Below are 23,924 nucleotides of genomic sequence, written 5' to 3'. Positions count from 1 at the left end.
GGGATTGATAGTATTTTTTTAAAAAAGAATTAACAATTGTGCTGTGAAATGCAACATAAACATTTTTTGTAAAATAATAATAATAATAAAAAAAAGAGTTGGAAGTATTCAATTTGCAGATAGGGTCGTTGAGAGAAAGGGCAAAAATGAGATGGTACCCCTCACACCATACCATTCCCCTTTACTTCGTATTGTCACAATCTTTGTTCCCTTTTTCCCGTAATTTTCTCCCCTTTTATACCAAGCACAGCAATTGCCTTTGGACCCTCACCCTCCCCTCCATTTACGTCTCTCGTGATGCCAATTCATTATACTTTAATTCGGACATAATTTTTCATTATTATGGTATGTATGTATGTATGTTTAGGTGGATATGTTATGAAGTGGCATTTATATATATATTATCAATAATCAGTAAAAAAAAAAAAAAAGGAGAAGTGGTTATTGAATATGACATTAGAGTCAAAAGATCATGAGTTGAAGACATGGTGTGCAAAATTCATTACGTCCAGATGAAATGAATTTTCAGAATGAATTGTATGGCATTTTTTGCAACTACGAACTCAAAATAAATAGTTAAAACTTTCATCTCCCTAACCTAGGTTTTGACCACCTACTATTATTTATTATACATAAATGGGGAAAGAAATGGTCTTTTTTGTCTATATTTTTTGCATTAACTGTGTGTCGAATTAAATTAAAGTGCGTGATATTAACTAGTATATCGGCACGTACTTTGCATGTATATTATTTTTTTTATAATCAATTCAATTTATATTTAAATATAAATAATGTCATAATCATAATTATTAAAAATATTGAAATGTTGAACTGTAATTTGACTTGATCATATTTATGTACAAATAATACTAAAAATTAATGAATAAATAAATTACAAATTAAAATGATGAAATAATAATAAAAAACATTATTTTTATCTAACATACTTACAATTAATAACGGATAATAAATATATAAAATATTATTATTACTATTATTATAGTGAATATGAAAACATTTAATATAAAAACAGTGATTCTATGTTATACCAACACTCTCGATGTATTTGTATAAGATGTTAGAACAATCATCTCATTTCGAAACAAAAAAAAACTAACGAACCTCATATGTTTGTTTTGAATTAAGATGTTCGTGACGATTAATACTATTATTGTTAATATAAAAAGAGTGATTCTATGCAACATGAGAGAAACACTTTAATTGTAATTTTACACAATGTTAACATGAACATTTCATTTCAAAACAAAAAATATTAACAACCTCACACATTTATTTTGAATTAAAATATTCACGCGATCGAACATCTTCTTTCTTGTACCATGAGTTCACTTCTTCTCCGATAACGCATAGAGACACCCGTATAAAAAAAAAAAAAAACGAGGTTTCGGGTTTTGAGGAGACGTGGACGTTGCAGTGTTAAGAATGGGCAAAGAGATTGCATGATTGAGCTTTTAGGTAACGTGTGACAGAGAATGGAAATGACACAGAGTTTTTGCCATTTTTCTTGTCTCTATACCAATCCGCTGGGCCGGGCTCCAACTCCTGGGTCTTATTTTGTTATGGCCCATTACATATGTCAACACACAATTTGATGAGCTAATAAAATCCAATATATATTTTTAATAAAATAATTGTATTTATTATGTAAATAACGTATTTAGTAAGAAGAAAAATATCTTGTTAAATATTTTCAACGGCTAGGGAATTAATCTAGAAAAAAGAAATGAGGATACATATTACTTTTAGATATATATATATATATATATATATATCATATATTGTCTCCTTCTTGTAATCCAAAATCCGACCATTTTGTCCTAAAAAGAATGGGTCCATTTTCACGCGCCACCCTTTGATGCAAGTGATTTTGTATTGTTTAATCTGTGGCAGTGCAGGTATACAGTACTGTACTGTAACTATCAAACACTCCACCACAGTTGGAAATATATTTCTTACAGTGCTGTAAAAATGTTATTACTTAATCAATTACCAATAATTCCCCTAACAATTATTTATTTACTTTTTCTTAGTATAAATTCCCCTAACAATTATTTAAAAAAGAAACATTCAAACATTGTCGGGAATAATGTAAGGTTGTGATTAGATTTGATTTGAAAAGTGAAGTAAAAATTAAATGTAATTTCAAATACACAGTTGCATTTGCATAAGTTGATATTCTGTGCCGTTGCTATTGCTTTCATTCTCTTTGAACTTGATAGGCATGTGTTGGTGTTGGTGTTGAACCTGGGCCTCACACTTATCAGTATACCAACATAATTAGAGAAATAATAAAATAAAATATGGCAAATTTATTCAGTACACATCCGATAAATAGTGACTCATAAGAAAGCACAACAGGTTCTTTTTATGAATTTTAAAAATTGTTTTTTAAGAGTAAACAAAAAACAAAATTATTTTTATTATGTTATATATACAAGTGATAGAATCTAATATCTAAAACGTCGTTGAAATTAGCTAAAACAGGATGGAATATGAGGATCAAGCAGACGCACACGAAGAAGAGATTGGGTTGCCGCCCAGCCCACTGGACGCCGCTTCTCCGCAACGCCGGAAGCCCAGATACAAGGAATGTTTGAAAAACCATGCGGTGGGTATAGGTGGCAAGGCAGTGGACGGCTGCGGCGAGTTTATAGCGGCCGGGGATGAGGGCACCCTAGACGCCCTCAAATGTGCCGCCTGCAACTGCCACCGCAACTTCCACCGTAAGGAAACCGATACTTTCGGCCACCACCATCACCACCACCACCATCAACAACAACAGCAACTACTCTTGACCCACCACCCACACGCCCATTTCAGTTACAAAACCCCAACAGGCTACCTCCATGTCGCACCACCACACCAAGCAGTGGCTCCGCTGGCGCTTCCTTCCAGCTCCGGCGGCGGCGGAGGCGGGTCCAGAGATGAAATGGAAGACTACTACTATTCAAACCCTAGTGGCGGCTCCGCCAAGAAAAGGTTCAGAACGAAGTTTACACAAGACCAGAAGGATAAAATGCTGGATTGTGCAGAGCGTTTAGGGTGGAGAATTCAGAAGCAAGATGAAGAAACGGTGCAGCAGATCTGCAATGAAGTTGGAATCAAGAGGCATGTGTTCAAAGTGTGGATGCATAACAACAAGAACACCCTTGGTAAGAAAATTTAAATTTGGCATACCAAAGATTTTTTAGGGGAATTTATTTGAGAAGCTGGCTGCATCGCATCGTATGTTTATGTAATTGTGTTATTTTATGACGACTTTAGCTAATTAGAAGATGGACAACTTAAGGTTTCTTGATCAAGATCAATTCTTCGCAAGTTGTGATATTCGTTTCAACTTTTTCAAATTTATATAAGTAGTTCAAGATCAACTTGTTCCCATATTGCTTAGAATTCCATGTTTGGTTCCTTCTTTAGCTCTCATTTACATCATCATTGGAGGTGCAAAATCTATTTAATTATATAAAAAAAATAAAGAAATCGCATTACTCTTCCCCCCTTTTTTTTTGTTTAAATTTCATGGACCATCAACTAGAGACGAAACTGCATTAGATATGTGTATCTTGTGGATCATGGTTATATATGTGTATATAGGGTATCTTAAGACCGATTAATAATTTTCAATATACCATAGTCATAGCTAGTATATATATTATATTACATGTGAAATACTTACATATATCTTTACTCCCGTCTGACTCTCTTTTAAGAATGTACCTCCAAAATTTCTAATTCAATGTAAGGCGAGTAAAAACATGATTAATGATTCTACATACCTTTCTAGTGTATATATTTCTGGTGCAATACTACTGCTGAATGCCTGCATTCTTTCTCGGGGTTTGCATTGACTTCTGTATGTATGCTTTAGAATTAAATATATATATATTCATATCAAATAAATGTTACTTATTTGCAATTTTAAAATTCAAAGACTATATATTATCTGCTGGAGATGCTGTTTGACGTGATTTATAAAATGTGTATTGATTGTTAGACATCTCATTTCATTCTCGACTTACGCACCAACACCTTATTACATTAATCACACTTCATAAATAACTTTTATCTATCACTCATCTTAGATATCAACGTCTTACGATCATATCTCACGTCACGTACCAAAAACATATGATATATTACCTTGGAGTATATGGGGAGATAGTTAGATACTATGTATCAGTTAAACATTTCGAAGTAGGGTTATTTACATTTTGTATGTTATAAAACGTGTAAAAATTACATTAATTTTCCTTACCTTATATCTTGTTTAATAATTTAAATATAATGATTTAGTTCATTGTATGATATAAGACAAGACATGGGACTATTTGCACTGGTTAATTGATCTAAGTTGTCCTCCACAAATAACAAGTACTCATAAACAGTTTGCCTGTATTTAGGTTGGAATTTCGAGTAAAAAAAAAAAACCCTTTATATTTATAAATATTCGTAGCTAAAATTTTACATGAAAATCATTGAGTTGAGAATTCCTATTGTGTGAGGACCTTTTTGCGATTTAGCTTTATTATACGAAAGAGAAGAGCGTGCACATAGGGAAAGAAAGAGATTACGCAGAGCTTTCCATATATAACATTTCTTATTATAGTAAATCATTGTCTTTATCTCTTTCTTTGTTCATTTTCCGTTTTATTGCTCAAACTCTTCATATTTGGATGCAAAGTTTGAATTTTTGCATTCATAATTCATGATTATTTCATTCCCTTGATTTTCAAAAGTTTTTTAATGGTATATATGATTCAGATAAATCTTTCAAAAGATCTTTCGTAACTAAAAAAATATATTTATATATATTTTGTAGAAACGAAATTGAAATTTCTTATCCAAAATATTATCGATGCGAATGCAGCTGTGGACAGGTGGCCCCAATCCATTCTTACGTGTTAACCACCGAATGTTTCCAGCTTCATGCATTTTGGCACCCACCGCTAACAAACCAGCTAGTAATGTACTAATTTTTAAAATAAAACAGCACATTAAAGAAAGATGTTCATTAAAAAAAATTATGTTTACGGCGACTTTTGTTTCTTCCTACGAACCACAATCAGAACCAAAAAATATATATAGAATGGAGTTCTAAAATTTGAGAGGGAATGAGAATGGTTGCCCGCCCGTGATAGACAACTGCAACAGTGTAGTAAACACAAAATGCACTGCATATATTTCTTTGTAATAATATATATGTGATTTGGTGTATCAGCTAAAGCTGCACACTGCGAATTGTGGTCCACCCTATGAGGGCTAATTTAGTCAAAATTTTACATCATTTGCAAATTGAACCATTGCTTCGACATAGATTTTTTAAAATTATAATGAGAGATCTCTCATGTCCCACTTGAAATTATTCATCAATCGTACAGACTTTTGGATATTCTGATGCTAAATTTTTGGAATTTCTGCCCAATCCTAATTAGCGGCCTACTTATTTTCCCACCACATGTGCATTCTTAATCAAGCAGCAAACTTGATATTTTTGCCATTAAATTATCTGGTTTGCCACTACAAATTTTAATTGATAATATTTCTTAAATTTGTTACTTGACATGATTAAAATTCGAAAGAGACAAACTTATGAAACTAAAATTGGTAAAGATATTAAAATGCAAAACTTATAATATCCAAATTAACTCTCACGAGAAAGGGGTCTCGATAAAATTTCAAAAATTCTTCCGTCCATGTAACTTTTTTCATTTCATTTTTGATCATTTATAAGCATTGTGAAAAGTNGACACCCGTATAAAAAAAAAAAAAAAACGAGGTTTCGGGTTTTGAGGAGACGTGGACGTTGCAGTGTTAAGAATGGGCAAAGAGATTGCATGATTGAGCTTTTAGGTAACGTGTGACAGAGAATGGAAATGACACAGAGTTTTTGCCATTTTTCTTGTCTCTATACCAATCCGCTGGGCCGGGCTCCAACTCCTGGGTCTTATTTTGTTATGGCCCATTACATATGTCAACACACAATTTGATGAGCTAATAAAATCCAATATATATTTTTAATAAAATAATTGTATTTATTATGTAAATAACGTATTTAGTAAGAAGAAAAATATCTTGTTAAATATTTTCAACGGCTAGGGAATTAATCTAGAAAAAAGAAATGAGGATACATATTACTTTTAGATATATATATATATATATATATATATCATATATTGTCTCCTTCTTGTAATCCAAAATCCGACCATTTTGTCCTAAAAAGAATGGGTCCATTTTCACGCGCCACCCTTTGATGCAAGTGATTTTGTATTGTTTAATCTGTGGCAGTGCAGGTATACAGTACTGTACTGTAACTATCAAACACTCCACCACAGTTGGAAATATATTTCTTACAGTGCTGTAAAAATGTTATTACTTAATCAATTACCAATAATTCCCCTAACAATTATTTATTTACTTTTTCTTAGTATAAATTCCCCTAACAATTATTTAAAAAAGAAACATTCAAACATTGTCGGGAATAATGTAAGGTTGTGATTAGATTTGATTTGAAAAGTGAAGTAAAAATTAAATGTAATTTCAAATACACAGTTGCATTTGCATAAGTTGATATTCTGTGCCGTTGCTATTGCTTTCATTCTCTTTGAACTTGATAGGCATGTGTTGGTGTTGGTGTTGAACCTGGGCCTCACACTTATCAGTATACCAACATAATTAGAGAAATAATAAAATAAAATATGGCAAATTTATTCAGTACACATCCGATAAATAGTGACTCTTAAGAAAGCACAACAGGTTCTTTTTATGAATTTTAAAAATTGTTTTTTAAGAGTAAACAAAAAACAAAATTATTTTTATTATGTTATATATACAAGTGATAGAATCTAATATCTAAAACGTCGTTGAAATTAGCTAAAACAGGATGGAATATGAGGATCAAGCAGACGCACACGAAGAAGAGATTGGGTTGCCGCCCAGCCCACTGGACGCCGCTTCTCCGCAACGCCGGAAGCCCAGATACAAGGAATGTTTGAAAAACCATGCGGTGGGTATAGGTGGCAAGGCAGTGGACGGCTGCGGCGAGTTTATAGCGGCCGGGGATGAGGGCACCCTAGACGCCCTCAAATGTGCCGCCTGCAACTGCCACCGCAACTTCCACCGTAAGGAAACCGATACTTTCGGCCACCACCATCACCACCACCACCATCAACAACAACAGCAACTACTCTTGACCCACCACCCACACGCCCATTTCAGTTACAAAACCCCAACAGGCTACCTCCATGTCGCACCACCACACCAAGCAGTGGCTCCGCTGGCGCTTCCTTCCAGCTCCGGCGGCGGCGGAGGCGGGTCCAGAGATGAAATGGAAGACTACTACTATTCAAACCCTAGTGGCGGCTCCGCCAAGAAAAGGTTCAGAACGAAGTTTACACAAGACCAGAAGGATAAAATGCTGGATTGTGCAGAGCGTTTAGGGTGGAGAATTCAGAAGCAAGATGAAGAAACGGTGCAGCAGATCTGCAATGAAGTTGGAATCAAGAGGCATGTGTTCAAAGTGTGGATGCATAACAACAAGAACACCCTTGGTAAGAAAATTTAAATTTGGCATACCAAAGATTTTTTAGGGGAATTTATTTGAGAAGCTGGCTGCATCGCATCGTATGTTTATGTAATTGTGTTATTTTATGACGACTTTAGCTAATTAGAAGATGGACAACTTAAGGTTTCTTGATCAAGATCAATTCTTCGCAAGTTGTGATATTCGTTTCAACTTTTTCAAATTTATATAAGTAGTTCAAGATCAACTTGTTCCCATATTGCTTAGAATTCCATGTTTGGTTCCTTCTTTAGCTCTCATTTACATCATCATTGGAGGTGCAAAATCTATTTAATTATATAAAAAAATAAAGAAATCGCATTACTCTTCCCCCCTTTTTTTTTGTTTAAATTTCATGGACCATCAACTAGAGACGAAACTGCATTAGATATGTGTATCTTGTGGATCATGGTTATATATGTGTATATAGGGTATCTTAAGACCGATTAATAATTTTCAATATACCATAGTCATAGCTAGTATATATATTATATTACATGTGAAATACTTACATATATCTTTACTCCCGTCTGACTCTCTTTTAAGAATGTACCTCCAAAATTTCTAATTCAATGTAAGGCGAGTAAAAACATGATTAATGATTCTACATACCTTTCTAGTGTATATATTTCTGGTGCAATACTACTGCTGAATGCCTGCATTCTTTCTCGGGGTTTGCATTGACTTCTGTATGTATGCTTTAGAATTAAATATATATATATTCATATCAAATAAATGTTACTTATTTGCAATTTTAAAATTCAAAGACTATATATTATCTGCTGGAGATGCTGTTTGACGTGATTTATAAAATGTGTATTGATTGTTAGACATCTCATTTCATTCTCGACTTACGCACCAACACCTTATTACATTAATCACACTTCATAAATAACTTTTATCTATCACTCATCTTAGATATCAACGTCTTACGATCATATCTCACGTCACGTACCAAAAACATATGATATATTACCTTGGAGTATATGGGGAGATAGTTAGATACTATGTATCAGTTAAACATTTCGAAGTAGGGTTATTTACATTTTGTATGTTATAAAACGTGTAAAAATTACATTAATTTTCCTTACCTTATATCTTGTTTAATAATTTAAATATAATGATTTAGTTCATTGTATGATATAAGACAAGACATGGGACTATTTGCACTGGTTAATTGATCTAAGTTGTCCTCCACAAATAACAAGTACTCATAAACAGTTTGCCTGTATTTAGGTTGGAATTTCGAGTAAAAAAAAAAAACCCTTTATATTTATAAATATTCGTAGCTAAAATTTTACATGAAAATCATTGAGTTGAGAATTCCTATTGTGTGAGGACCTTTTTGCGATTTAGCTTTATTATACGAAAGAGAAGAGCGTGCACATAGGGAAAGAAAGAGATTACGCAGAGCTTTCCATATATAACATTTCTTATTATAGTAAATCATTGTCTTTATCTCTTTCTTTGTTCATTTTCCGTTTTATTGCTCAAACTCTTCATATTTGGATGCAAAGTTTGAATTTTTGCATTCATAATTCATGATTATTTCATTCCCTTGATTTTCAAAAGTTTTTTAATGGTATATATGATTCAGATAAATCTTTCAAAAGATCTTTCGTAACTAAAAAAATATATTTATATATATTTTGTAGAAACGAAATTGAAATTTCTTATCCAAAATATTATCGATGCGAATGCAGCTGTGGACAGGTGGCCCCAATCCATTCTTACGTGTTAACCACCGAATGTTTCCAGCTTCATGCATTTTGGCACCCACCGCTAACAAACCAGCTAGTAATGTACTAATTTTTAAAATAAAACAGCACATTAAAGAAAGATGTTCATTAAAAAAAATTATGTTTACGGCGACTTTTGTTTCTTCCTACGAACCACAATCAGAACCAAAAAATATATATAGAATGGAGTTCTAAAATTTGAGAGGGAATGAGAATGGTTGCCCGCCCGTGATAGACAACTGCAACAGTGTAGTAAACACAAAATGCACTGCATATATTTCTTTGTAATAATATATATGTGATTTGGTGTATCAGCTAAAGCTGCACACTGCGAATTGTGGTCCACCCTATGAGGGCTAATTTAGTCAAAATTTTACATCATTTGCAAATTGAACCATTGCTTCGACATAGATTTTTTAAAATTATAATGAGAGATCTCTCATGTCCCACTTGAAATTATTCATCAATCGTACAGACTTTTGGATATTCTGATGCTAAATTTTTGGAATTTCTGCCCAATCCTAATTAGCGGCCTACTTATTTTCCCACCACATGTGCATTCTTAATCAAGCAGCAAACTTGATATTTTTGCCATTAAATTATCTGGTTTGCCACTACAAATTTTAATTGATAATATTTCTTAAATTTGTTACTTGACATGATTAAAATTCGAAAGAGACAAACTTATGAAACTAAAATTGGTAAAGATATTAAAATGCAAAACTTATAATATCCAAATTAACTCTCACGAGAAAGGGGTCTCGATAAAATTTCAAAAATTCTTCCGTCCATGTAACTTTTTTCATTTCATTTTTGATCATTTATAAGCATTGTGAAAAGTATAGCGCCATTAAATTTAGAGTAAGCCTCTTGTGAGACGGTATCATCAATTTTTATCCGTGAGACGGGTCAACCCTACCGATATTCACAATAAAAAGTAATATTATTAGCATAAAAAATAATATTTTTTCATAGATTACCCAAATAAGATATCATTCGTCTCACAAAATACGACCCGTGAGATCGTCTCACACAAGTTTTTGCTTTAAATTTATGACAAAAATCATTGCTTATTTATAATAAAGATCACAAAGTATTTCACTATTTATGGCAATGAAATTTATAATTATACATCTTAATGTGTATAATTTCCACATCTTCGCATGCAAGACATGAAAAAAGCGAATGCCTTAGCGCTCTTTATTGTTTGGGCACACACTCAAATAACTTATTCAAATTTCACTTATATAACATGTACATGCCAAATTCCCTAATATTTCCATCCAAGCTTCAGAATTAACCTCATTTTTTAGCCCTGAATTGAAGTTTTTTCCAGGACAACCGTGTCTTGTACTAGAATGAACATACCCGACAGACTTTTTTGGAAGGATTCTCTCGACAAAAATCGATGGGTTCGATCCTTTTGGAAGACTCTTTTCCCACTTGAAGAACTTCATTTGATGAGGAAGAGTAGTGCCTGCATAATGTCCTCCTACATTTGGTTGAGACTTAGTGTCGCTATTGAGCGTGGGACGATTTATCGGCCTCGATCCCTCTTTCTTGATTTCATAGTACGTGTTTCACCTTCAATTCTAATGTTTATGTTCAGCTCAGACATATATTCTCTGGTATTTTTAATTTGTTCCTTTGGGTCATAATGCTTTGGTTTCTTGTGTTGGTGTAACTTTAGGGCTAGATGATATATACCATATTCTTTGATCTCCCTCTACCAATTCCCTTTCCACATACGTTTCAAGCTCCCCTCGAATCTTAAACTCCTCGACTGACATTTTAACGTTTCACTGTGTATTAATTCTTCCCCGAAAATATTAATTTCAAAGGACGTGCATTATATTTTGACACGATAATTAACCCTTCGTTACAGGCAGTAAACCAATGGCGCAATTGAGTTTTGAGTAAAATTCTAGCCCGGGTAGAATCATATTCATGTCTCCGTCATCCAGCACTGGAAGAGTGGTGAGTTGTTCGCATGACTCTTTTCTTACTTCATGCATATTTTAAATCGTACAACAACACAAATACAATAATTTGATCGTTACTTCACATAAACAATCACACATAATGGCGTGAGACAATTGCACCTCACATGTATAGGCTCGACAACTCAATCCCTTGGTTACTACAACTCGAGCTCGAGCTCGAGCTGTGTCCTAATGAAGCAACTTAAGTGTTCATTTTTTATTTAAAAGCCTTAAATGATGCTCGTGAATTATTAATATTGCATAAACACCGAGATGATGATTATATTTATAAAAACTAAATATAATTTCAATTTCCAAGTTGCTGATTTGAGGTTGCTATATATAAATTGTAGGCCCAGACTGGCGTCAAAAAGCCCAACCCAGCAATCTTGAATACCGGCCAATAGGAGCATGTCATCTAAGTCTACAACCACGTCGCTTGATGTATCTTTACAAGTCAGGGTGGGTAAGTCTCGACGTCTCAGTATATTGTGACACAACATGCAAATTGAGCCAATCACACCAAATCTTCCCAATTTATTATTTTGTTATAATCCTCGACTGAAATCTAACTGTTAATTACTTCATAATAAATACACACACAACGCATATCACATATCTATAAACAAATCCCAAAAGGTATTTATATTTCTTGGATTGTCCACTCTGTTTTTCAACTCAAGACGCATCGCATCATACTGTATTTTTCTCTTACAACCAACCTATAGAACCCTTTCAAACAACTATGTGATCCTTGAGGGGAAAACGACTATGCTGTATGTAATTTACGCGACAACATGCTGATTGCAAATAAGATTTTAACCGGCTGAATGATAAAAAAATATATATATAGAATTTACATGCTCAGGAAATTAAAGAATTGGATGTAGTCCGGTTGAGTTTCCTCCTTTTGTTGTCGGGGCTCGTGTTTGAAGAACTTGGGCACGAGCCAACTGTGGTTCCATCACTTTTATAGCTCCAACACGCGGCGTCCAAGACCCCAATTGGACTGTGGGGCACTGATGATGAAACCCCACTATTTGATGTCAAATCTTGAATCAATTCGAGGCACATCACTAACTTTTCCTGCAAAATTAAACGAGTCATATTTGAATTTGGATTTAAGGTACTCGGGGTGTTCCAGCCTCAGACTCAACTGAATTTTCTACATCAATATTACTTTGAAAACCTGATCTGCTACTATTTGACAATGCCTTCGAGCTGTGCCTAGGACAACCTAATGTCGTATGAAATTCACGTATTTCATGTTCGACTTATGAGCGAGCCATCTGACCAACTTTCAGTGTTACAATCAGAAGATCAAACTCGTTTAATCCTTGCATTATTTGAACTTGACCGAGTTCTAAATTCATAGATCTCATAATATCGACCAAAACATGGGAATAAAATGTTCTGTCCAAGGTTTGATATTAGGGAACAACATAAATTCTACCTTTTCAATCCCTATGAAACGAGGCAGGGCCTTATCGATGTCAATTCCTTGTATCCCTCCTGAAACATTCACTGCCACTGCTGCAGCTATCTCAGAAGGCCTGTATCCCAAGAAATTGATACCTGCAATGAATTCTCAACCAACAAATCGAATCAACACTTCATTCTTTGAACAGATTATTGTATTAAATTGACTACAAATTGAAAACAAACCTTTTATTGTGCTTAAAATGATTTCAACGGATCTGGAGATCAACGACTCTGGTGGAAATTCAGTATCATTAATCTTTCTAAGGTAATAGTCTATGTAGTCGCATGGTGTATAAGGTTTCATCCTCCACTTCAAGTATTCCAGTACCACAATCTCCATTCTTTGCACGGTTTTGCCTTGAAACACAACTTCTGTCTCCCCGGCCTGTGAAGAATGGAATAAACATCAGTCGCAGTCACTTTTCTCAACTCAAAATAACAACAAATTTTCCTCCATGATCAAAATATCAAATCACTCATTCAAAAAGGCAATCCAAAGGTACAACTCGAATATTTCAAATCTTATAGCATTGCTATTGTCACACTTCAATCGTTGTGTCAAATAGGTATCCACACGTGACAAATGGGGATCACTCGGTGAGCATATTACCTGTATGCCAAGAGTAGATGGGGCATTCACCTCCTCCACCTTGGCTGCAAGTAATAAACATGCTACAGCTACTAACTGAGTTGTCCACTTTTGTTTACCTCCCTGTTCACGTCAAAGCAAACAAATAGGCAGGCAATAATATAAGACATTAGTATTTAAATGCAATTAAATGAACAAAATGCCATTGCAGGACAAATACATCCAATAGGTTCTTACGTTTTCTGATGAACACACGGGCATGTTGTATACAGATAGAAACCTATCCAAGTAGTTCACAGCCAAATACAGACACGATTCTCCAAACTTATGGTAAGCACAAGCCTGAAAAACACAAATGACGCAAGAATTCAATGGAATTTTCAAAAAATAAATATTCTCAGTTAATTTTTTTTATTTCAAATAAAATGATGTGATTGATTCTAGTATTACATTTTTGTTGATAAGCTCCCGAGAAACCATTGCATGAATTACCAGAAATCAGAACATAGAACCAATTAACCACGGAATCTGCTCTATTTTAGATGATTCCAATTGGTGTGGGAAAAATCCCATTTTGGCAAAAACAATTGGAAAATGAAAGCAATAAAAAATTACCGCCAACACCCAAAAATGGTGATCGAAATGAATTAAAACGAAAAAAAACCCCATTCAACCAATTAACAATCGTAAAATTCAATTTTGATCATAAAGAAAAATTATGTGAACACAAAAATGCAATAAGAAAAAAAAGAAAAAAGAAAAAAGAAAAGAATGGCAACTGATTCACCTTATACATCCAATCCAAAGCTTCTTTTCTCAAACCCAAAACAAGCTCCCCACTCCTCAATCTTTCGAGATACGCATCTCCGAGCAAGAACTCCCTTTCTCTTTCAACCATCCAGCCAATGTGTTCTGGACTCGGGCATGGGAAAGGAATCAACGGCCTTGATTCTGATCCACCATTTGGCCCAATTTTTTCACTGTTTCGATGGTTTTGTTCATTGAAAGGATTAAAAAGATCATCATATTCATCGCCACCATTTGAGCAAAAGCCACTATTTTCTTCGTCACACAGCAAGTCTGGCTCTGAACAGTCAAAGCTGTTGCAATCGGCCATTGGGAACTCACCCCCTCAATGAATGTGCTTTTGTTGTTAATGGAAGTTGTCAAAATCTCACCAAGAATTGGTTTTTATGGGACCTTTTTCTGCATGTCAGTGATTTTTCGTTGTTTTCTTGATATATATAATAATACATACAAAAATAAAGCACGCAGCGGCTGAGGAATCGGGCAGGGTAAAGAAAACCGACCCAGTTCCAATAAAAGAAAAGAGCCTAGTAGGCAGTAAGTGCAACATAAGTCATCCTGCTAAAAAGCACGCATTAGTGGTGATCAAAATGCAAATACGGATCGGTTGAGTTTTTAATAAATTTTTGAAATAAATCATTTTATCAGTTTTGCAAAATTGCTAACCAAACCCAATAATTAAATACCAAATCAAATCTAAATTTCGGTTTAGTTCGGTTCAGCTTGGCGTTGATGGTCGGTTTTCAACTTTTATTTTTTTAAAATATATTGCAAAATCAATATCATTGGTTCGGTTCGAGTTTTTATCATAAATTGAACCAATCCGGTTTTGTGCCCCCTTACTTGACATGCATATCTTTGATTTTGGGTCGAATCATATAAGTGCAATATAAATCATTGATACGAGGATTAACATGTTTAAGTTCAACGTTGTTCATTTTTTCCCTAACAAAATAATATATATCATAAGTTTTAATTCATATAATAAATTATATGAATTTGTTAATGTACACTTTTACTGTATTTGAGTATTCTGAAATTATATTTTATTTTATGTACATACTTGTAATATTAGAGATTGTATTGATGCTTTGAACCTTGTGTGTATATTGACAAGTGGTCATGTGGTTATTTATAACGAGTTCTCTACACGCGTTGCATGTACGCACAATAAATTTTTTTTTTTTTGCACAAAACGACATGTGGTTATTTGTAACACCGAGTTCTCTCTACACGCGTTATATGCACATATTATTTTTGTTTTTTCCACACACGTTGTGTGCGTGAACATTCTATTTTTTATAGGTAATTTTTTATAAAATATATTACAAATTAAATTTTAAAAAAATTACATTTTTATGATTTTTAATAAATTTTCTTTAAACAATTAAATAAATTTGGAAATTTGAAATACAATAAATGTGTAAAATAAAAGTTGAATTAAAAAATTTAACTAAAGTAAATAAGAGTATCCGAGGAATTAATTAAAGTAAATAGATTGAGGTATGTTAAAAATTATATTACGGCCCCAGTGTTTTTATCTTATTATACCTAATTTTAAAATATAGTATAGAGTATATCAAACGATTTAAATTATATATTAAAACAATCAAACTCTTTGATTTTTATAATAAAAATAAAAAATTCCAATAATAATAATTCAAGTAAACCTAACGAAAACTTGGCTTGTTTTGGCTATAACTCGTTTATGTTTATTTTGATTCATTAATTAATTAAAAAAATACCAATTTAGTTTGGTTCGAATTTTTATAATTAGAAAACTAATTTTCGTTTGTGCATCTTGATAATGTTGTAGAGGTACTTTTATCAAGCATTAATGCATATTTTGAGTTAAGATAATTATGTATTATTAAAGCATATTAATTTTTATTGTTTTAAAAAAAGAATAATTCAATCATTCAATACACAAAATTTTGGAAATTCTGAATGAGGGGAATGCCCTTAATTATTTGGGAAAGTGGAATTAAATTTTTTCTGGTCAATGACGAATAGATGGAAAATAATTGATTGGGAAACGAGTGAGATAAATACATTGAAAATTATATATATATAATTTAAAGTTGTTCTTACATATAAACATTTTAGTCCAAGATAATTAATTTGATTCCCTTATTATTTTCGCCATTTATAAAATTTCCCACTTTTCAAACTTTATCTGTTGAGATATTTTTCCTTTTCAACCTTGCTTTTTCTAAACTTACCACATTTCTCTATCTTGATTTTTGGTGTTGACGTTGTTATTTCCACGGGATTTCTCATATCAAATCTTATGTTATATTTCATGTTGTTTCTTATACTAATACTGACTGGAGATTATCATATTCATCATGTGTACTACTTAATTTTTTATATTTGTAAAAAAAAATTAAAAAAACACGAATCAAATTAATATTTAACGAATACTTTGTGCAAAGTATTGCTAATGCCGATATACGTACTCAAGTACAAATGTGATGACAAAATGTAAAAATAAGATCAAAAAGAAGTTTAAAGAGGTGTTAATAAACTTTTTCAAATTAAACCGAAAAATAAGAAAACATAAGTTGTGAGCAGCTCGAGTTAATTTTCCAATCAGAACTAAGGACTAAACTCATCATAGTGGAAACAACTCAAAACACAAAATGAGTGTTAAATTCTAAAATCGGATAAAATAAAATAAAAGTAAATGACTATAAGTAAATAATGACGATAATTTGTTTATGAAAATTCAAAGACTTATATTTTACGTCTCCCTTTCTTCCGTCAGAAGATTTGATAGGCACAACTCTTTTGTACAAACTTACTTCAACTCGGGTAAAAAATTTTATTAAGCTGAAACTCCTAGCAACTAATTGTACAAAGTTAAATTTGTTTAGAAACAAACTTCTAATGATTACAATGATTATCACTCAACAATAAAACTTATGTATACAAAATAAATGAGAACAAAATTGTGCACAAAGTGATCCTTAAGATGATTTGATAAAAATTTGAGACGTGTGCAAATCAACTTAGAATAATTCTTTTAAGAGATGCTGAGATTTTAGATAATGTTCATGATATTCAATGTAATAATGGTCTTCTTCAATTATGATACATCCTCTTTTATAATTGTTGGTTCTTGACGTTAATAAATAAATACAGCACTCACATATGTGTTGGATTCCAGACAATTATGCAGAGGGTGTTACATGTCTTTGTTCTTTATCCAAAGATAATAATGACCAATTAAATTTTCTTGGACACTAGATGAGAAGAGTAACTGATGGATCTTTTATTATGTTATGCAGATAATATTCAAATCTTTCACATAGATAATAGATAACTGTTAGTTGTTTATTGAGAATGTCATCAGATCAATAATCAGATTGGTACGTTTTGTTATTTGTTCAACTTAGTTCAATCAATACCAATATAAGTGTGTATTGATATAAGTGAACTTCATATCAATTATTTTCTGCGAGTTTTTGTCAGTTCAGATTTGTTCAATAAACTTCTTTGGTGATATGCATTTATCAACTTAATTAAAACATATCAATTTAGTTTGTAATCATAAAAACTTAGCTTTAAATTATATATTAACACATGGTATACTTTTATATAAAACCAATAGTAGTACGAAGATTATAAAAACATTTCATAATTATTTAATTAAAATTACCATAAAATATATTTTTATACAATTTTTGTTTATTTACAAGAATTTGTTTAGTTAAATTGAAGAGATTGAATATAGAAACAAAATCGTAATTGTTAAAATATTTAAGTAAACTATGAAACTGTATTAAATAAACAATATTTGAATTGATAGGTTAGATTCAGATAAAATGATAAATTATAATTTTATCATTTTTAATAATAAATAAATATAAGTAAAAATATAACTTAAATAATAATAATAATATTATTATTAAAATGATTTGATTGATATTAAATAAATAATTTATGGATTTATTTATATGAAATACATAATCACTATATATTGAATTATTGATGACATCGAAGTCAACACGACCTATTATTATAATTAACGTGTCTCAATAAAATATTTATTTGTTATATCTATGTATTTTTTATTTTTAAATAATCATATTACCTCTAATTTTTAATTTTTAAATTATCATATCACTTTAACATAAAATGATTAATTTTGTTAAATTTATATTTGTACATAATCTCTAAACCTCATACATAATTTTAACATGTATGTATGTTGGGTGCACACAAGTCCAGTCGAGCTCGCGAGTACCATTTCAATTGATTTAAATCTTGTCTACTAGAGTTCGAGTTCGAGTTCGAGTTCGAGCGAATAATGCATTTTAAGCTCAAACTTGACGCATGTATATATTAGGTTACTCGAGCATAAAAATATGAATTTTAGCATATAGATCTTCAACTCGGATTTTAGCATGCATTCGCCAAAATATACCTTATTTTTAATACTTATATATATATGTGTTTGTGTGTGTTGTTAGTCGCAAGCTGCTCGAGTACAAATAATTGATATTGAAACTTAACTCAAAAAAATTGTTGAGCTACTCGAAATCGACTTGTACTTGGTCAAACTAAGCTAGAATTGAGTTTTGACCAAGTTGTTCACGATATATTCACGTATAAGTTGAATCGTTTACATCTAGGGATGTAAACAAGCAGAGCTAAGTCAAATAGTATCAGCCTCGAGCTCGACTCATTTAAGATATACATAAGCTTGATCTCGGCTCGATCTCAATTCGAGCTTTTATCATGAGGTTCGAGCTCTGTTCGTTTTGAAATTACTAAGCTCGCGAATAGCTTGAGTTTGGTTCATTAATAGCTTGTTTATCACGTTTACGAGGTTGGCCCGAGCTCATTTTCGAGTTCGTTAAACAATCTCATTTTTAGCTCGTTAAACAAGTTCGTCTTTGAGCTCATAGAGCATTCTTAACCAAAAGACCGAATAAGATATGAGAATTTAAGGGGTATATATGCTTATCATTTTATAGTCTTTTTAATATATAATCTCTCACTCATATATGGATATAAGACAATGCAAATTGTCTTCCGATACTTGAGTTATTTTCCAACAAACTATCCGAGCTCGAACCACAGAAACGAGTCGAGCTCGAGCCGCAAGCTTACGAACTGAATATCTTTAAATTCGAGCACGATTCGATAAACTTAATAAACGATTTCAAATATACTTTTCGCCGAACAAAAATTCAAATAATTTATAAACGATCTGATTCATTTACGTTACTGCTTGCTTCCTTGCACGGACCTTTGGCTGGGCGAGGAACACTAATATTATAATTATTCCCGTTTCCTTGGGAACCACCCAACAAAATCGCGTCCCGCTTTGATTTTCCACGTGTTACGTTGCTAAACCAAACACGGCATTGAAACCTAATCCGATCGCCCCAATAAAACCCTAGCATTTATCAGATCACCACTTTCCTATAATACCGTCCATTCAAAAAACATGGAGCTGTGCACAGCTCGAGGCATCTCCAATCTCCTTTTTCAGACGCCGAAGCCGCCACCGCCGCACATTGCTCCCAGCAACATTCGATACCCAATCAAATGCAGTACCCCTTGTCCTGCCCACCTGAAGCAAACCCGCTTTACTTCTGGTAATCAATTGGATTTCGTTTTCCACTTTTATGTGAGATACTTGAAAAGAATTAGCTGGCCTACTCTTTTTTGTTTGTTTTCCCATTTTTTTAGTTTTTTCTGTAGATGTTATTAGATTTATTTGGATTCTCGTGAGAACCGATGATTCAGGATCAATATTTTTGCTTTCTGAATTTTCTGCCGTCGAAGTTTTTTAAGTGCTATGGCTCCAGGTGAGGACTGGTTTTGTTCTTATCTTCTGTATCTAATTTAAATAGGATTTTCGTATGATGGTTTTTCCTGTTGCGGGTATTGTGATCCATTGTCGTTAACTGCGACAATGAAGGTGCTTATTCCCTGTAATCATGTGAACAGGACCTCGATACACAATTATTTCATGTCTCAGCTCCACGACTGAGGCAACCACTTATGAGGCAGTCTCACCCGATGAGACGACTACTGTGACAACCTCGCCTGAGGATACAATGTCTGTGGCAGATGCTCCCGAGGTAACCACACCCGAGGAAACCGTGCCCGAGATATATGTGACTGAAGCAACCTCCGGTATCAAAGACGAGCCAGAATTGGAAGGTGCGATGACAGTCGAAGTGGTAGACTCTCTGCCTGTTGAAAAGAAGGAAGATTACATTAATCAGCCTGATGCGGTGCTACAAGAAGATGATTCATTGCAACTGCTTAAGTTCTTGGAGGACCTTAATATAAAGGTTTTTTCTCACGTCTTTCGTTTTGTTGTCCTTGCACGTAGTATGTCCTAATGGTTCCATACTATTTGTGGTTTAGGTTAGTTTATTGTCGTTGCTGATTGCTATACATACAGCTTATAAAAACGCAGGCCATTGATTAAAAAATTAAATGAGTGCCATTTTAGAAGGATTTTCTGCATTTTACAGATCTCATACTTGTCGGTTCGGTTTGATTGTTGTCTCTAGCAAATTTTCTTCCTACACAGGCCTCTAAATTCCGCAAAAAGCAAAATGCATAAGGAAAAACTGACATTTTAATTGAAACTATCATTTCGCAAGAGCGATTTTTTTTTTCCAAATCTCCTATTATTATTGAGTCTATTAGTTGTCTCCTGCCTTAAGGCAGCACCCTGTTTTTTAATTCCTTGTTCTTTGGCCACAGTTGAAATCATGATGTTACGAGTCTTCCTTGTAAAACGCAAGTCGCTGTTTGTGAGCCACTCCAACACACTAGCATGTACCTTCTGATTCTACCTGTTTTGCCTTTTGACATTTTCTCGCTGGAAAGTGGCTAGCTGATAATATGAGCTGGGTTGCTATGAAGAGTAATTTCAATATGATGAAAGCTTTTGAACGCTTTATGAAAGATCGGCTATTATGTCGAGCCTGAGCGGTTACCTGAGCAACCTTTATGCTATTCTTTTTTTTGTTTTGTCCTAATATTCTTCATTGGTTCGAATGGTTTTCCAGCGTGCCCCATCAACCATTGTTATCTTCCGAATATTTCATCTTTTCTTTGTATACTTTATCTTTAGATTTGGCGGTTCTCTAATAAACTTTAATGCCTATTGGTACATTGATATTTTAATATTCTTGCATAAAGAAGTTCGCAGTACCTGGAACTTGAGCGTATCTTACTTACCAAAAGATTCTTAATTGTAATTCACAATTGTTGAAATCCCTCAAGTTTTATTTGTAGTCTTTGGAAAATTGAGTTTCAGCTCCTCCAAAAGGCACTTACTCGCCCCCTATCTTACACGTAATCCTGTGGCTGCCGCAGTGAATATTCATCCTTTAACAATAACAAAGGAGTAATAAAGATGATTTATTTTTTGTCTCTGCGGACTGCGAAGGTATCCACCTTCCCATTTTCTGATTGGTATATTTTTTATTTCTGATCTTTGTTTTTTTCCCTTTCAGTTCGATTATGAAAATAAATATTCTATTGTTGCGTTGGGCATTGGCGGCTTGATTTCCCTTAGGATAGCAGTTGCCGTCATAGGTGCCATTGATTCTATTCCCTTGGTGAGTGCACTTCGATTATGTCTATGCTTTATCCTTTCCTAATTACACTTGCTCTATACCAAGTTACTAACTTGCAAGATGGTTTAAATTTTAGCTCCCAAAAGTGTTGGAACTCGTGGGCCTGGGCTATACGATTTGGTTCACCACTCGCTATCTCATTTTCGAGGTCGGCACTCGACAAAATTCCGTTCAACGCCTTTCCCTCTCCCCACCTTAGATATTCTATATTTGAGCCTTTTTCTTTCCACTTACTATTGATTCTTTTTTTGCAGCAAAAAAGGGGGGAGTTTGTTGCTAGAGTTAAGCAGTTTAAGGAGGAGGTTATTGGTTAAGAGAATGATTGAAATTGAACTTGGTTAGGCATTACAAATTTTAGTTTATGTATTTCCTTTTTAAATATAATCCTCATCAAATATTCTGCAGCAGGCAAGTTATATATATCGTGTAAAAAGGAAGTTCTGGATTTTGTGGATGAGTTCTTATATTATTTTCTTTTTCTTTAGTTTCTTGGTAACAAAATCTACTTAAATTTATTTTGATGCTTGAGATATTTTTGATTAGATTCGTTGATTTTTCTTTTGTACGAGAGAAGGTTTAATCGGGGTTTCTTAGTAAAAATAGTGTTGACATTTGACATCACAGGGAAAAATATAAATATTTCTAATCCGTAAAAATTGTAATTAATATTTTCAAGTTCATCAAATGCAAGCAACCATCAAATGATATCATCCTTACAATTTCCTTCGAATTCAGTTTATTTTTGCGTGATTTTCCTATTAAAATTTATTTTTATTTACTAATAATTACATATTATCACAATTCTTTTGTTTAAATGGCCTCATTCGAATTCCTTGATATTGCTGGAAAAAATGATAATCTGGATGACTAAGTAAAAATTTGTTGCTCTGGATTTTTTTTGAGACCTTTAAATTGAAAACAATTTTCATTAGGTGAATATTCAATTGCACATGATGACTCTTATATAATAATTAAAAACAATGATTAATTCACCGACTAATTATAATTATTTAGTTAGTGTTAATTTCTTAACCGAACTTCAATTATTTATTTCTCGTGTGACTTTGACCCCACCGATTCATTTAAAGACGACAATAATGCCAATTAGTATGTTTGACCAAGTCTTTATTTCCATTTTATCATAACCAGTCCATTTATGATTTTCAAAACAGAAAAAGTATGGCAAAAACTTGAGACAGTCTTAAGGGTCGTATTTTGTGAGACAGAACTTTTATTTAGGTCATCCATGAAAAAATATTACTTTTTATGCTAAGAGTATTACTTTTTATTGTGAATATCGGTAGGATTGACCCGTCTCATAGATAAATATTCGTGAGACCGTATCATAAGAAACCTATTCAAAAAATTTAATAGTCACCATTGAATTATTCACACAACTCATTAGTAATTTATAACAATTATAATTATAATTTAAATAATATTTTTTATTTTTCTTAAATGCTTAATTTTATGTTTAATTTAATAATATTGATAGAAATTAGTGAATAATCATAATATAATTTGAGATATGTAATATTGAAATTAACTTGCAATTGCAATTTCGAAAAAAAATTGTTGGTGTACCGTTTTTAATTTTGTTGAATGCTTACTTTTATGTTTAATTTAATAATAATTTATAAAAATTAGTGATGATCATAGTGCAATTTGATAGGGATAATATTGAAAATAAGTTACAATACAAATTTTAAGAAAAAAAATGTTGGTATAAGGACAAATTAAAAACAAAAAAGATGTCCTATAAATGATAATTTTTTTATATAATAGTATAGATAATATAAATATATAATATAGATATATATAATCTTCGTCCTAATTATATAAGTCTAGGTTCTTTTTTTTCATATGTATTATATTTAACAATATTTTTCTACTATTTTGCAAATATACTTATTTAATATAGAGTCTCGTAATTAACTATCTATTATAAATATAATAAACCATTTATATAAATACTAGGATAAAATAAAAAAAATATTTATAATTTTAATAATTCTTAATCTTTGTGAAAAAAAGGAAAGAAACTTGAAAGAATAATCAATAAGCTAAATTGACACAATTATTGTTTTATATCGCTAATCACGTAAATTTTGAGATATCAGAGCATTATAT

The 23,924-nt window shown here is 32.5% G+C and overlaps 4 protein-coding genes and 1 non-coding gene across 6 annotated transcripts; 4 read left to right on the top strand and 1 right to left on the bottom strand.

The window, feature by feature from the left end:
- The first annotated feature begins 2,453 nt into the window (after positions 1-2,453).
- On the top strand, positions 2,454-3,454 carry LOC140960682 (zinc-finger homeodomain protein 1-like). The gene has a single exon (XM_073418927.1). It carries the CDS (start codon positions 2,507-2,509, stop codon positions 3,185-3,187), a length of 681 nt encoding a protein of 226 aa, XP_073275028.1. The 5' UTR covers positions 2,454-2,506; the 3' UTR covers positions 3,188-3,454.
- A 3,393-nt stretch (positions 3,455-6,847) lies between these two features.
- On the top strand, positions 6,848-7,926 carry LOC140960675 (zinc-finger homeodomain protein 1-like). The gene has a single exon (XM_073418916.1). It carries the CDS (start codon positions 6,902-6,904, stop codon positions 7,580-7,582), a length of 681 nt encoding a protein of 226 aa, XP_073275017.1. The 5' UTR covers positions 6,848-6,901; the 3' UTR covers positions 7,583-7,926.
- Positions 7,927-11,937: 4,011 nt separating this feature from the next.
- Positions 11,938-14,592, bottom strand: LOC140960654 (cyclin-D4-1-like). 2 transcript variants are annotated; one of them, XM_073418905.1, is made up of 6 exons: positions 14,159-14,591; positions 13,609-13,713; positions 13,393-13,494; positions 12,966-13,167; positions 12,754-12,875; positions 11,938-12,386 (listed from the first exon to the last, which is right to left on the bottom strand). In XM_073418905.1, exons 1-6 carry the CDS (start codon positions 14,486-14,488, stop codon positions 12,165-12,167), a joined length of 1,083 nt encoding a protein of 360 aa, XP_073275006.1. In that variant the 5' UTR covers positions 14,489-14,591; the 3' UTR covers positions 11,938-12,164. The 2 variants fall into 2 exon arrangements, with proteins under 2 accessions (XP_073275006.1, XP_073275009.1); XM_073418908.1 differs by lacking the exon at positions 11,938-12,386 and adding an exon at positions 12,451-12,537 and having other exon boundaries at positions 14,159-14,592.
- A 4,942-nt stretch (positions 14,593-19,534) lies between these two features.
- LOC140970985 (protein CURVATURE THYLAKOID 1D, chloroplastic-like) lies at positions 19,535-22,278 on the top strand. The gene is made up of 5 exons (XM_073433009.1): positions 19,535-19,787; positions 20,143-20,492; positions 21,672-21,776; positions 21,871-21,942; positions 22,049-22,278. Exons 1-5 carry the CDS (start codon positions 19,637-19,639, stop codon positions 22,106-22,108), a joined length of 738 nt encoding a protein of 245 aa, XP_073289110.1. The 5' UTR covers positions 19,535-19,636; the 3' UTR covers positions 22,109-22,278.
- Positions 21,065-21,157, top strand: LOC140971917 (small nucleolar RNA snoR128). Its single transcript, XR_012174391.1, has one exon. It is a non-coding gene; the product is annotated as a small nucleolar RNA snoR128 (small nucleolar RNA).
- Positions 22,279-23,924: the final 1,646 nt, after the last annotated feature.

Source organism: Primulina huaijiensis, chromosome 2 (genome assembly GCF_012295235.1).
Source record: "Primulina huaijiensis isolate GDHJ02 chromosome 2, ASM1229523v2, whole genome shotgun sequence".
NCBI lineage: Eukaryota > Viridiplantae > Streptophyta > Magnoliopsida > Lamiales > Gesneriaceae > Primulina > Primulina huaijiensis.
Note: the sequence above shows the minus strand (reverse complement) of the source record. Positions and strands in the feature narration are given on the sequence as shown.

What these genes read in the sequence shown, in the direction of transcription:
- LOC140970985 (XM_073433009.1), top strand. Translation starts at nt 19,637, where the DNA reads ATGGAGCTGTGCACAGCTCGAGGCATCTCCAATCTCCTTTTTCAGACG. An exon ending in GCAAACCCGCTTTACTTCTG is followed by an intron (nt 19,788 to 20,142) that starts GTAATCAATTGG and finishes TCATGTGAACAG; the next exon opens with GACCTCGATACACAATTATT. An exon ending in CTCGCTATCTCATTTTCGAG is followed by an intron (nt 21,943 to 22,048) that starts GTCGGCACTCGA and finishes CTTTTTTTGCAG; the next exon opens with CAAAAAAGGGGGGAGTTTGT.
- LOC140960654 (XM_073418905.1), bottom strand. Translation starts at nt 14,488, where the DNA reads ATGGCCGATTGCAACAGCTTTGACTGTTCAGAGCCAGACTTGCTGTGT. An exon ending in CATTTTAAGCACAATAAAAG is followed by an intron (nt 12,876 to 12,965) that starts GTTTGTTTTCAA and finishes AATTCATTGCAG; the next exon opens with GTATCAATTTCTTGGGATAC. An exon ending in GTTTCATAGGGATTGAAAAG is followed by an intron (nt 12,387 to 12,753) that starts GTAGAATTTATG and finishes TTAATTTTGCAG; the next exon opens with GAAAAGTTAGTGATGTGCCT.
- LOC140960682 (XM_073418927.1), top strand. Translation starts at nt 2,507, where the DNA reads ATGGAATATGAGGATCAAGCAGACGCACACGAAGAAGAGATTGGGTTG.
- LOC140960675 (XM_073418916.1), top strand. Translation starts at nt 6,902, where the DNA reads ATGGAATATGAGGATCAAGCAGACGCACACGAAGAAGAGATTGGGTTG.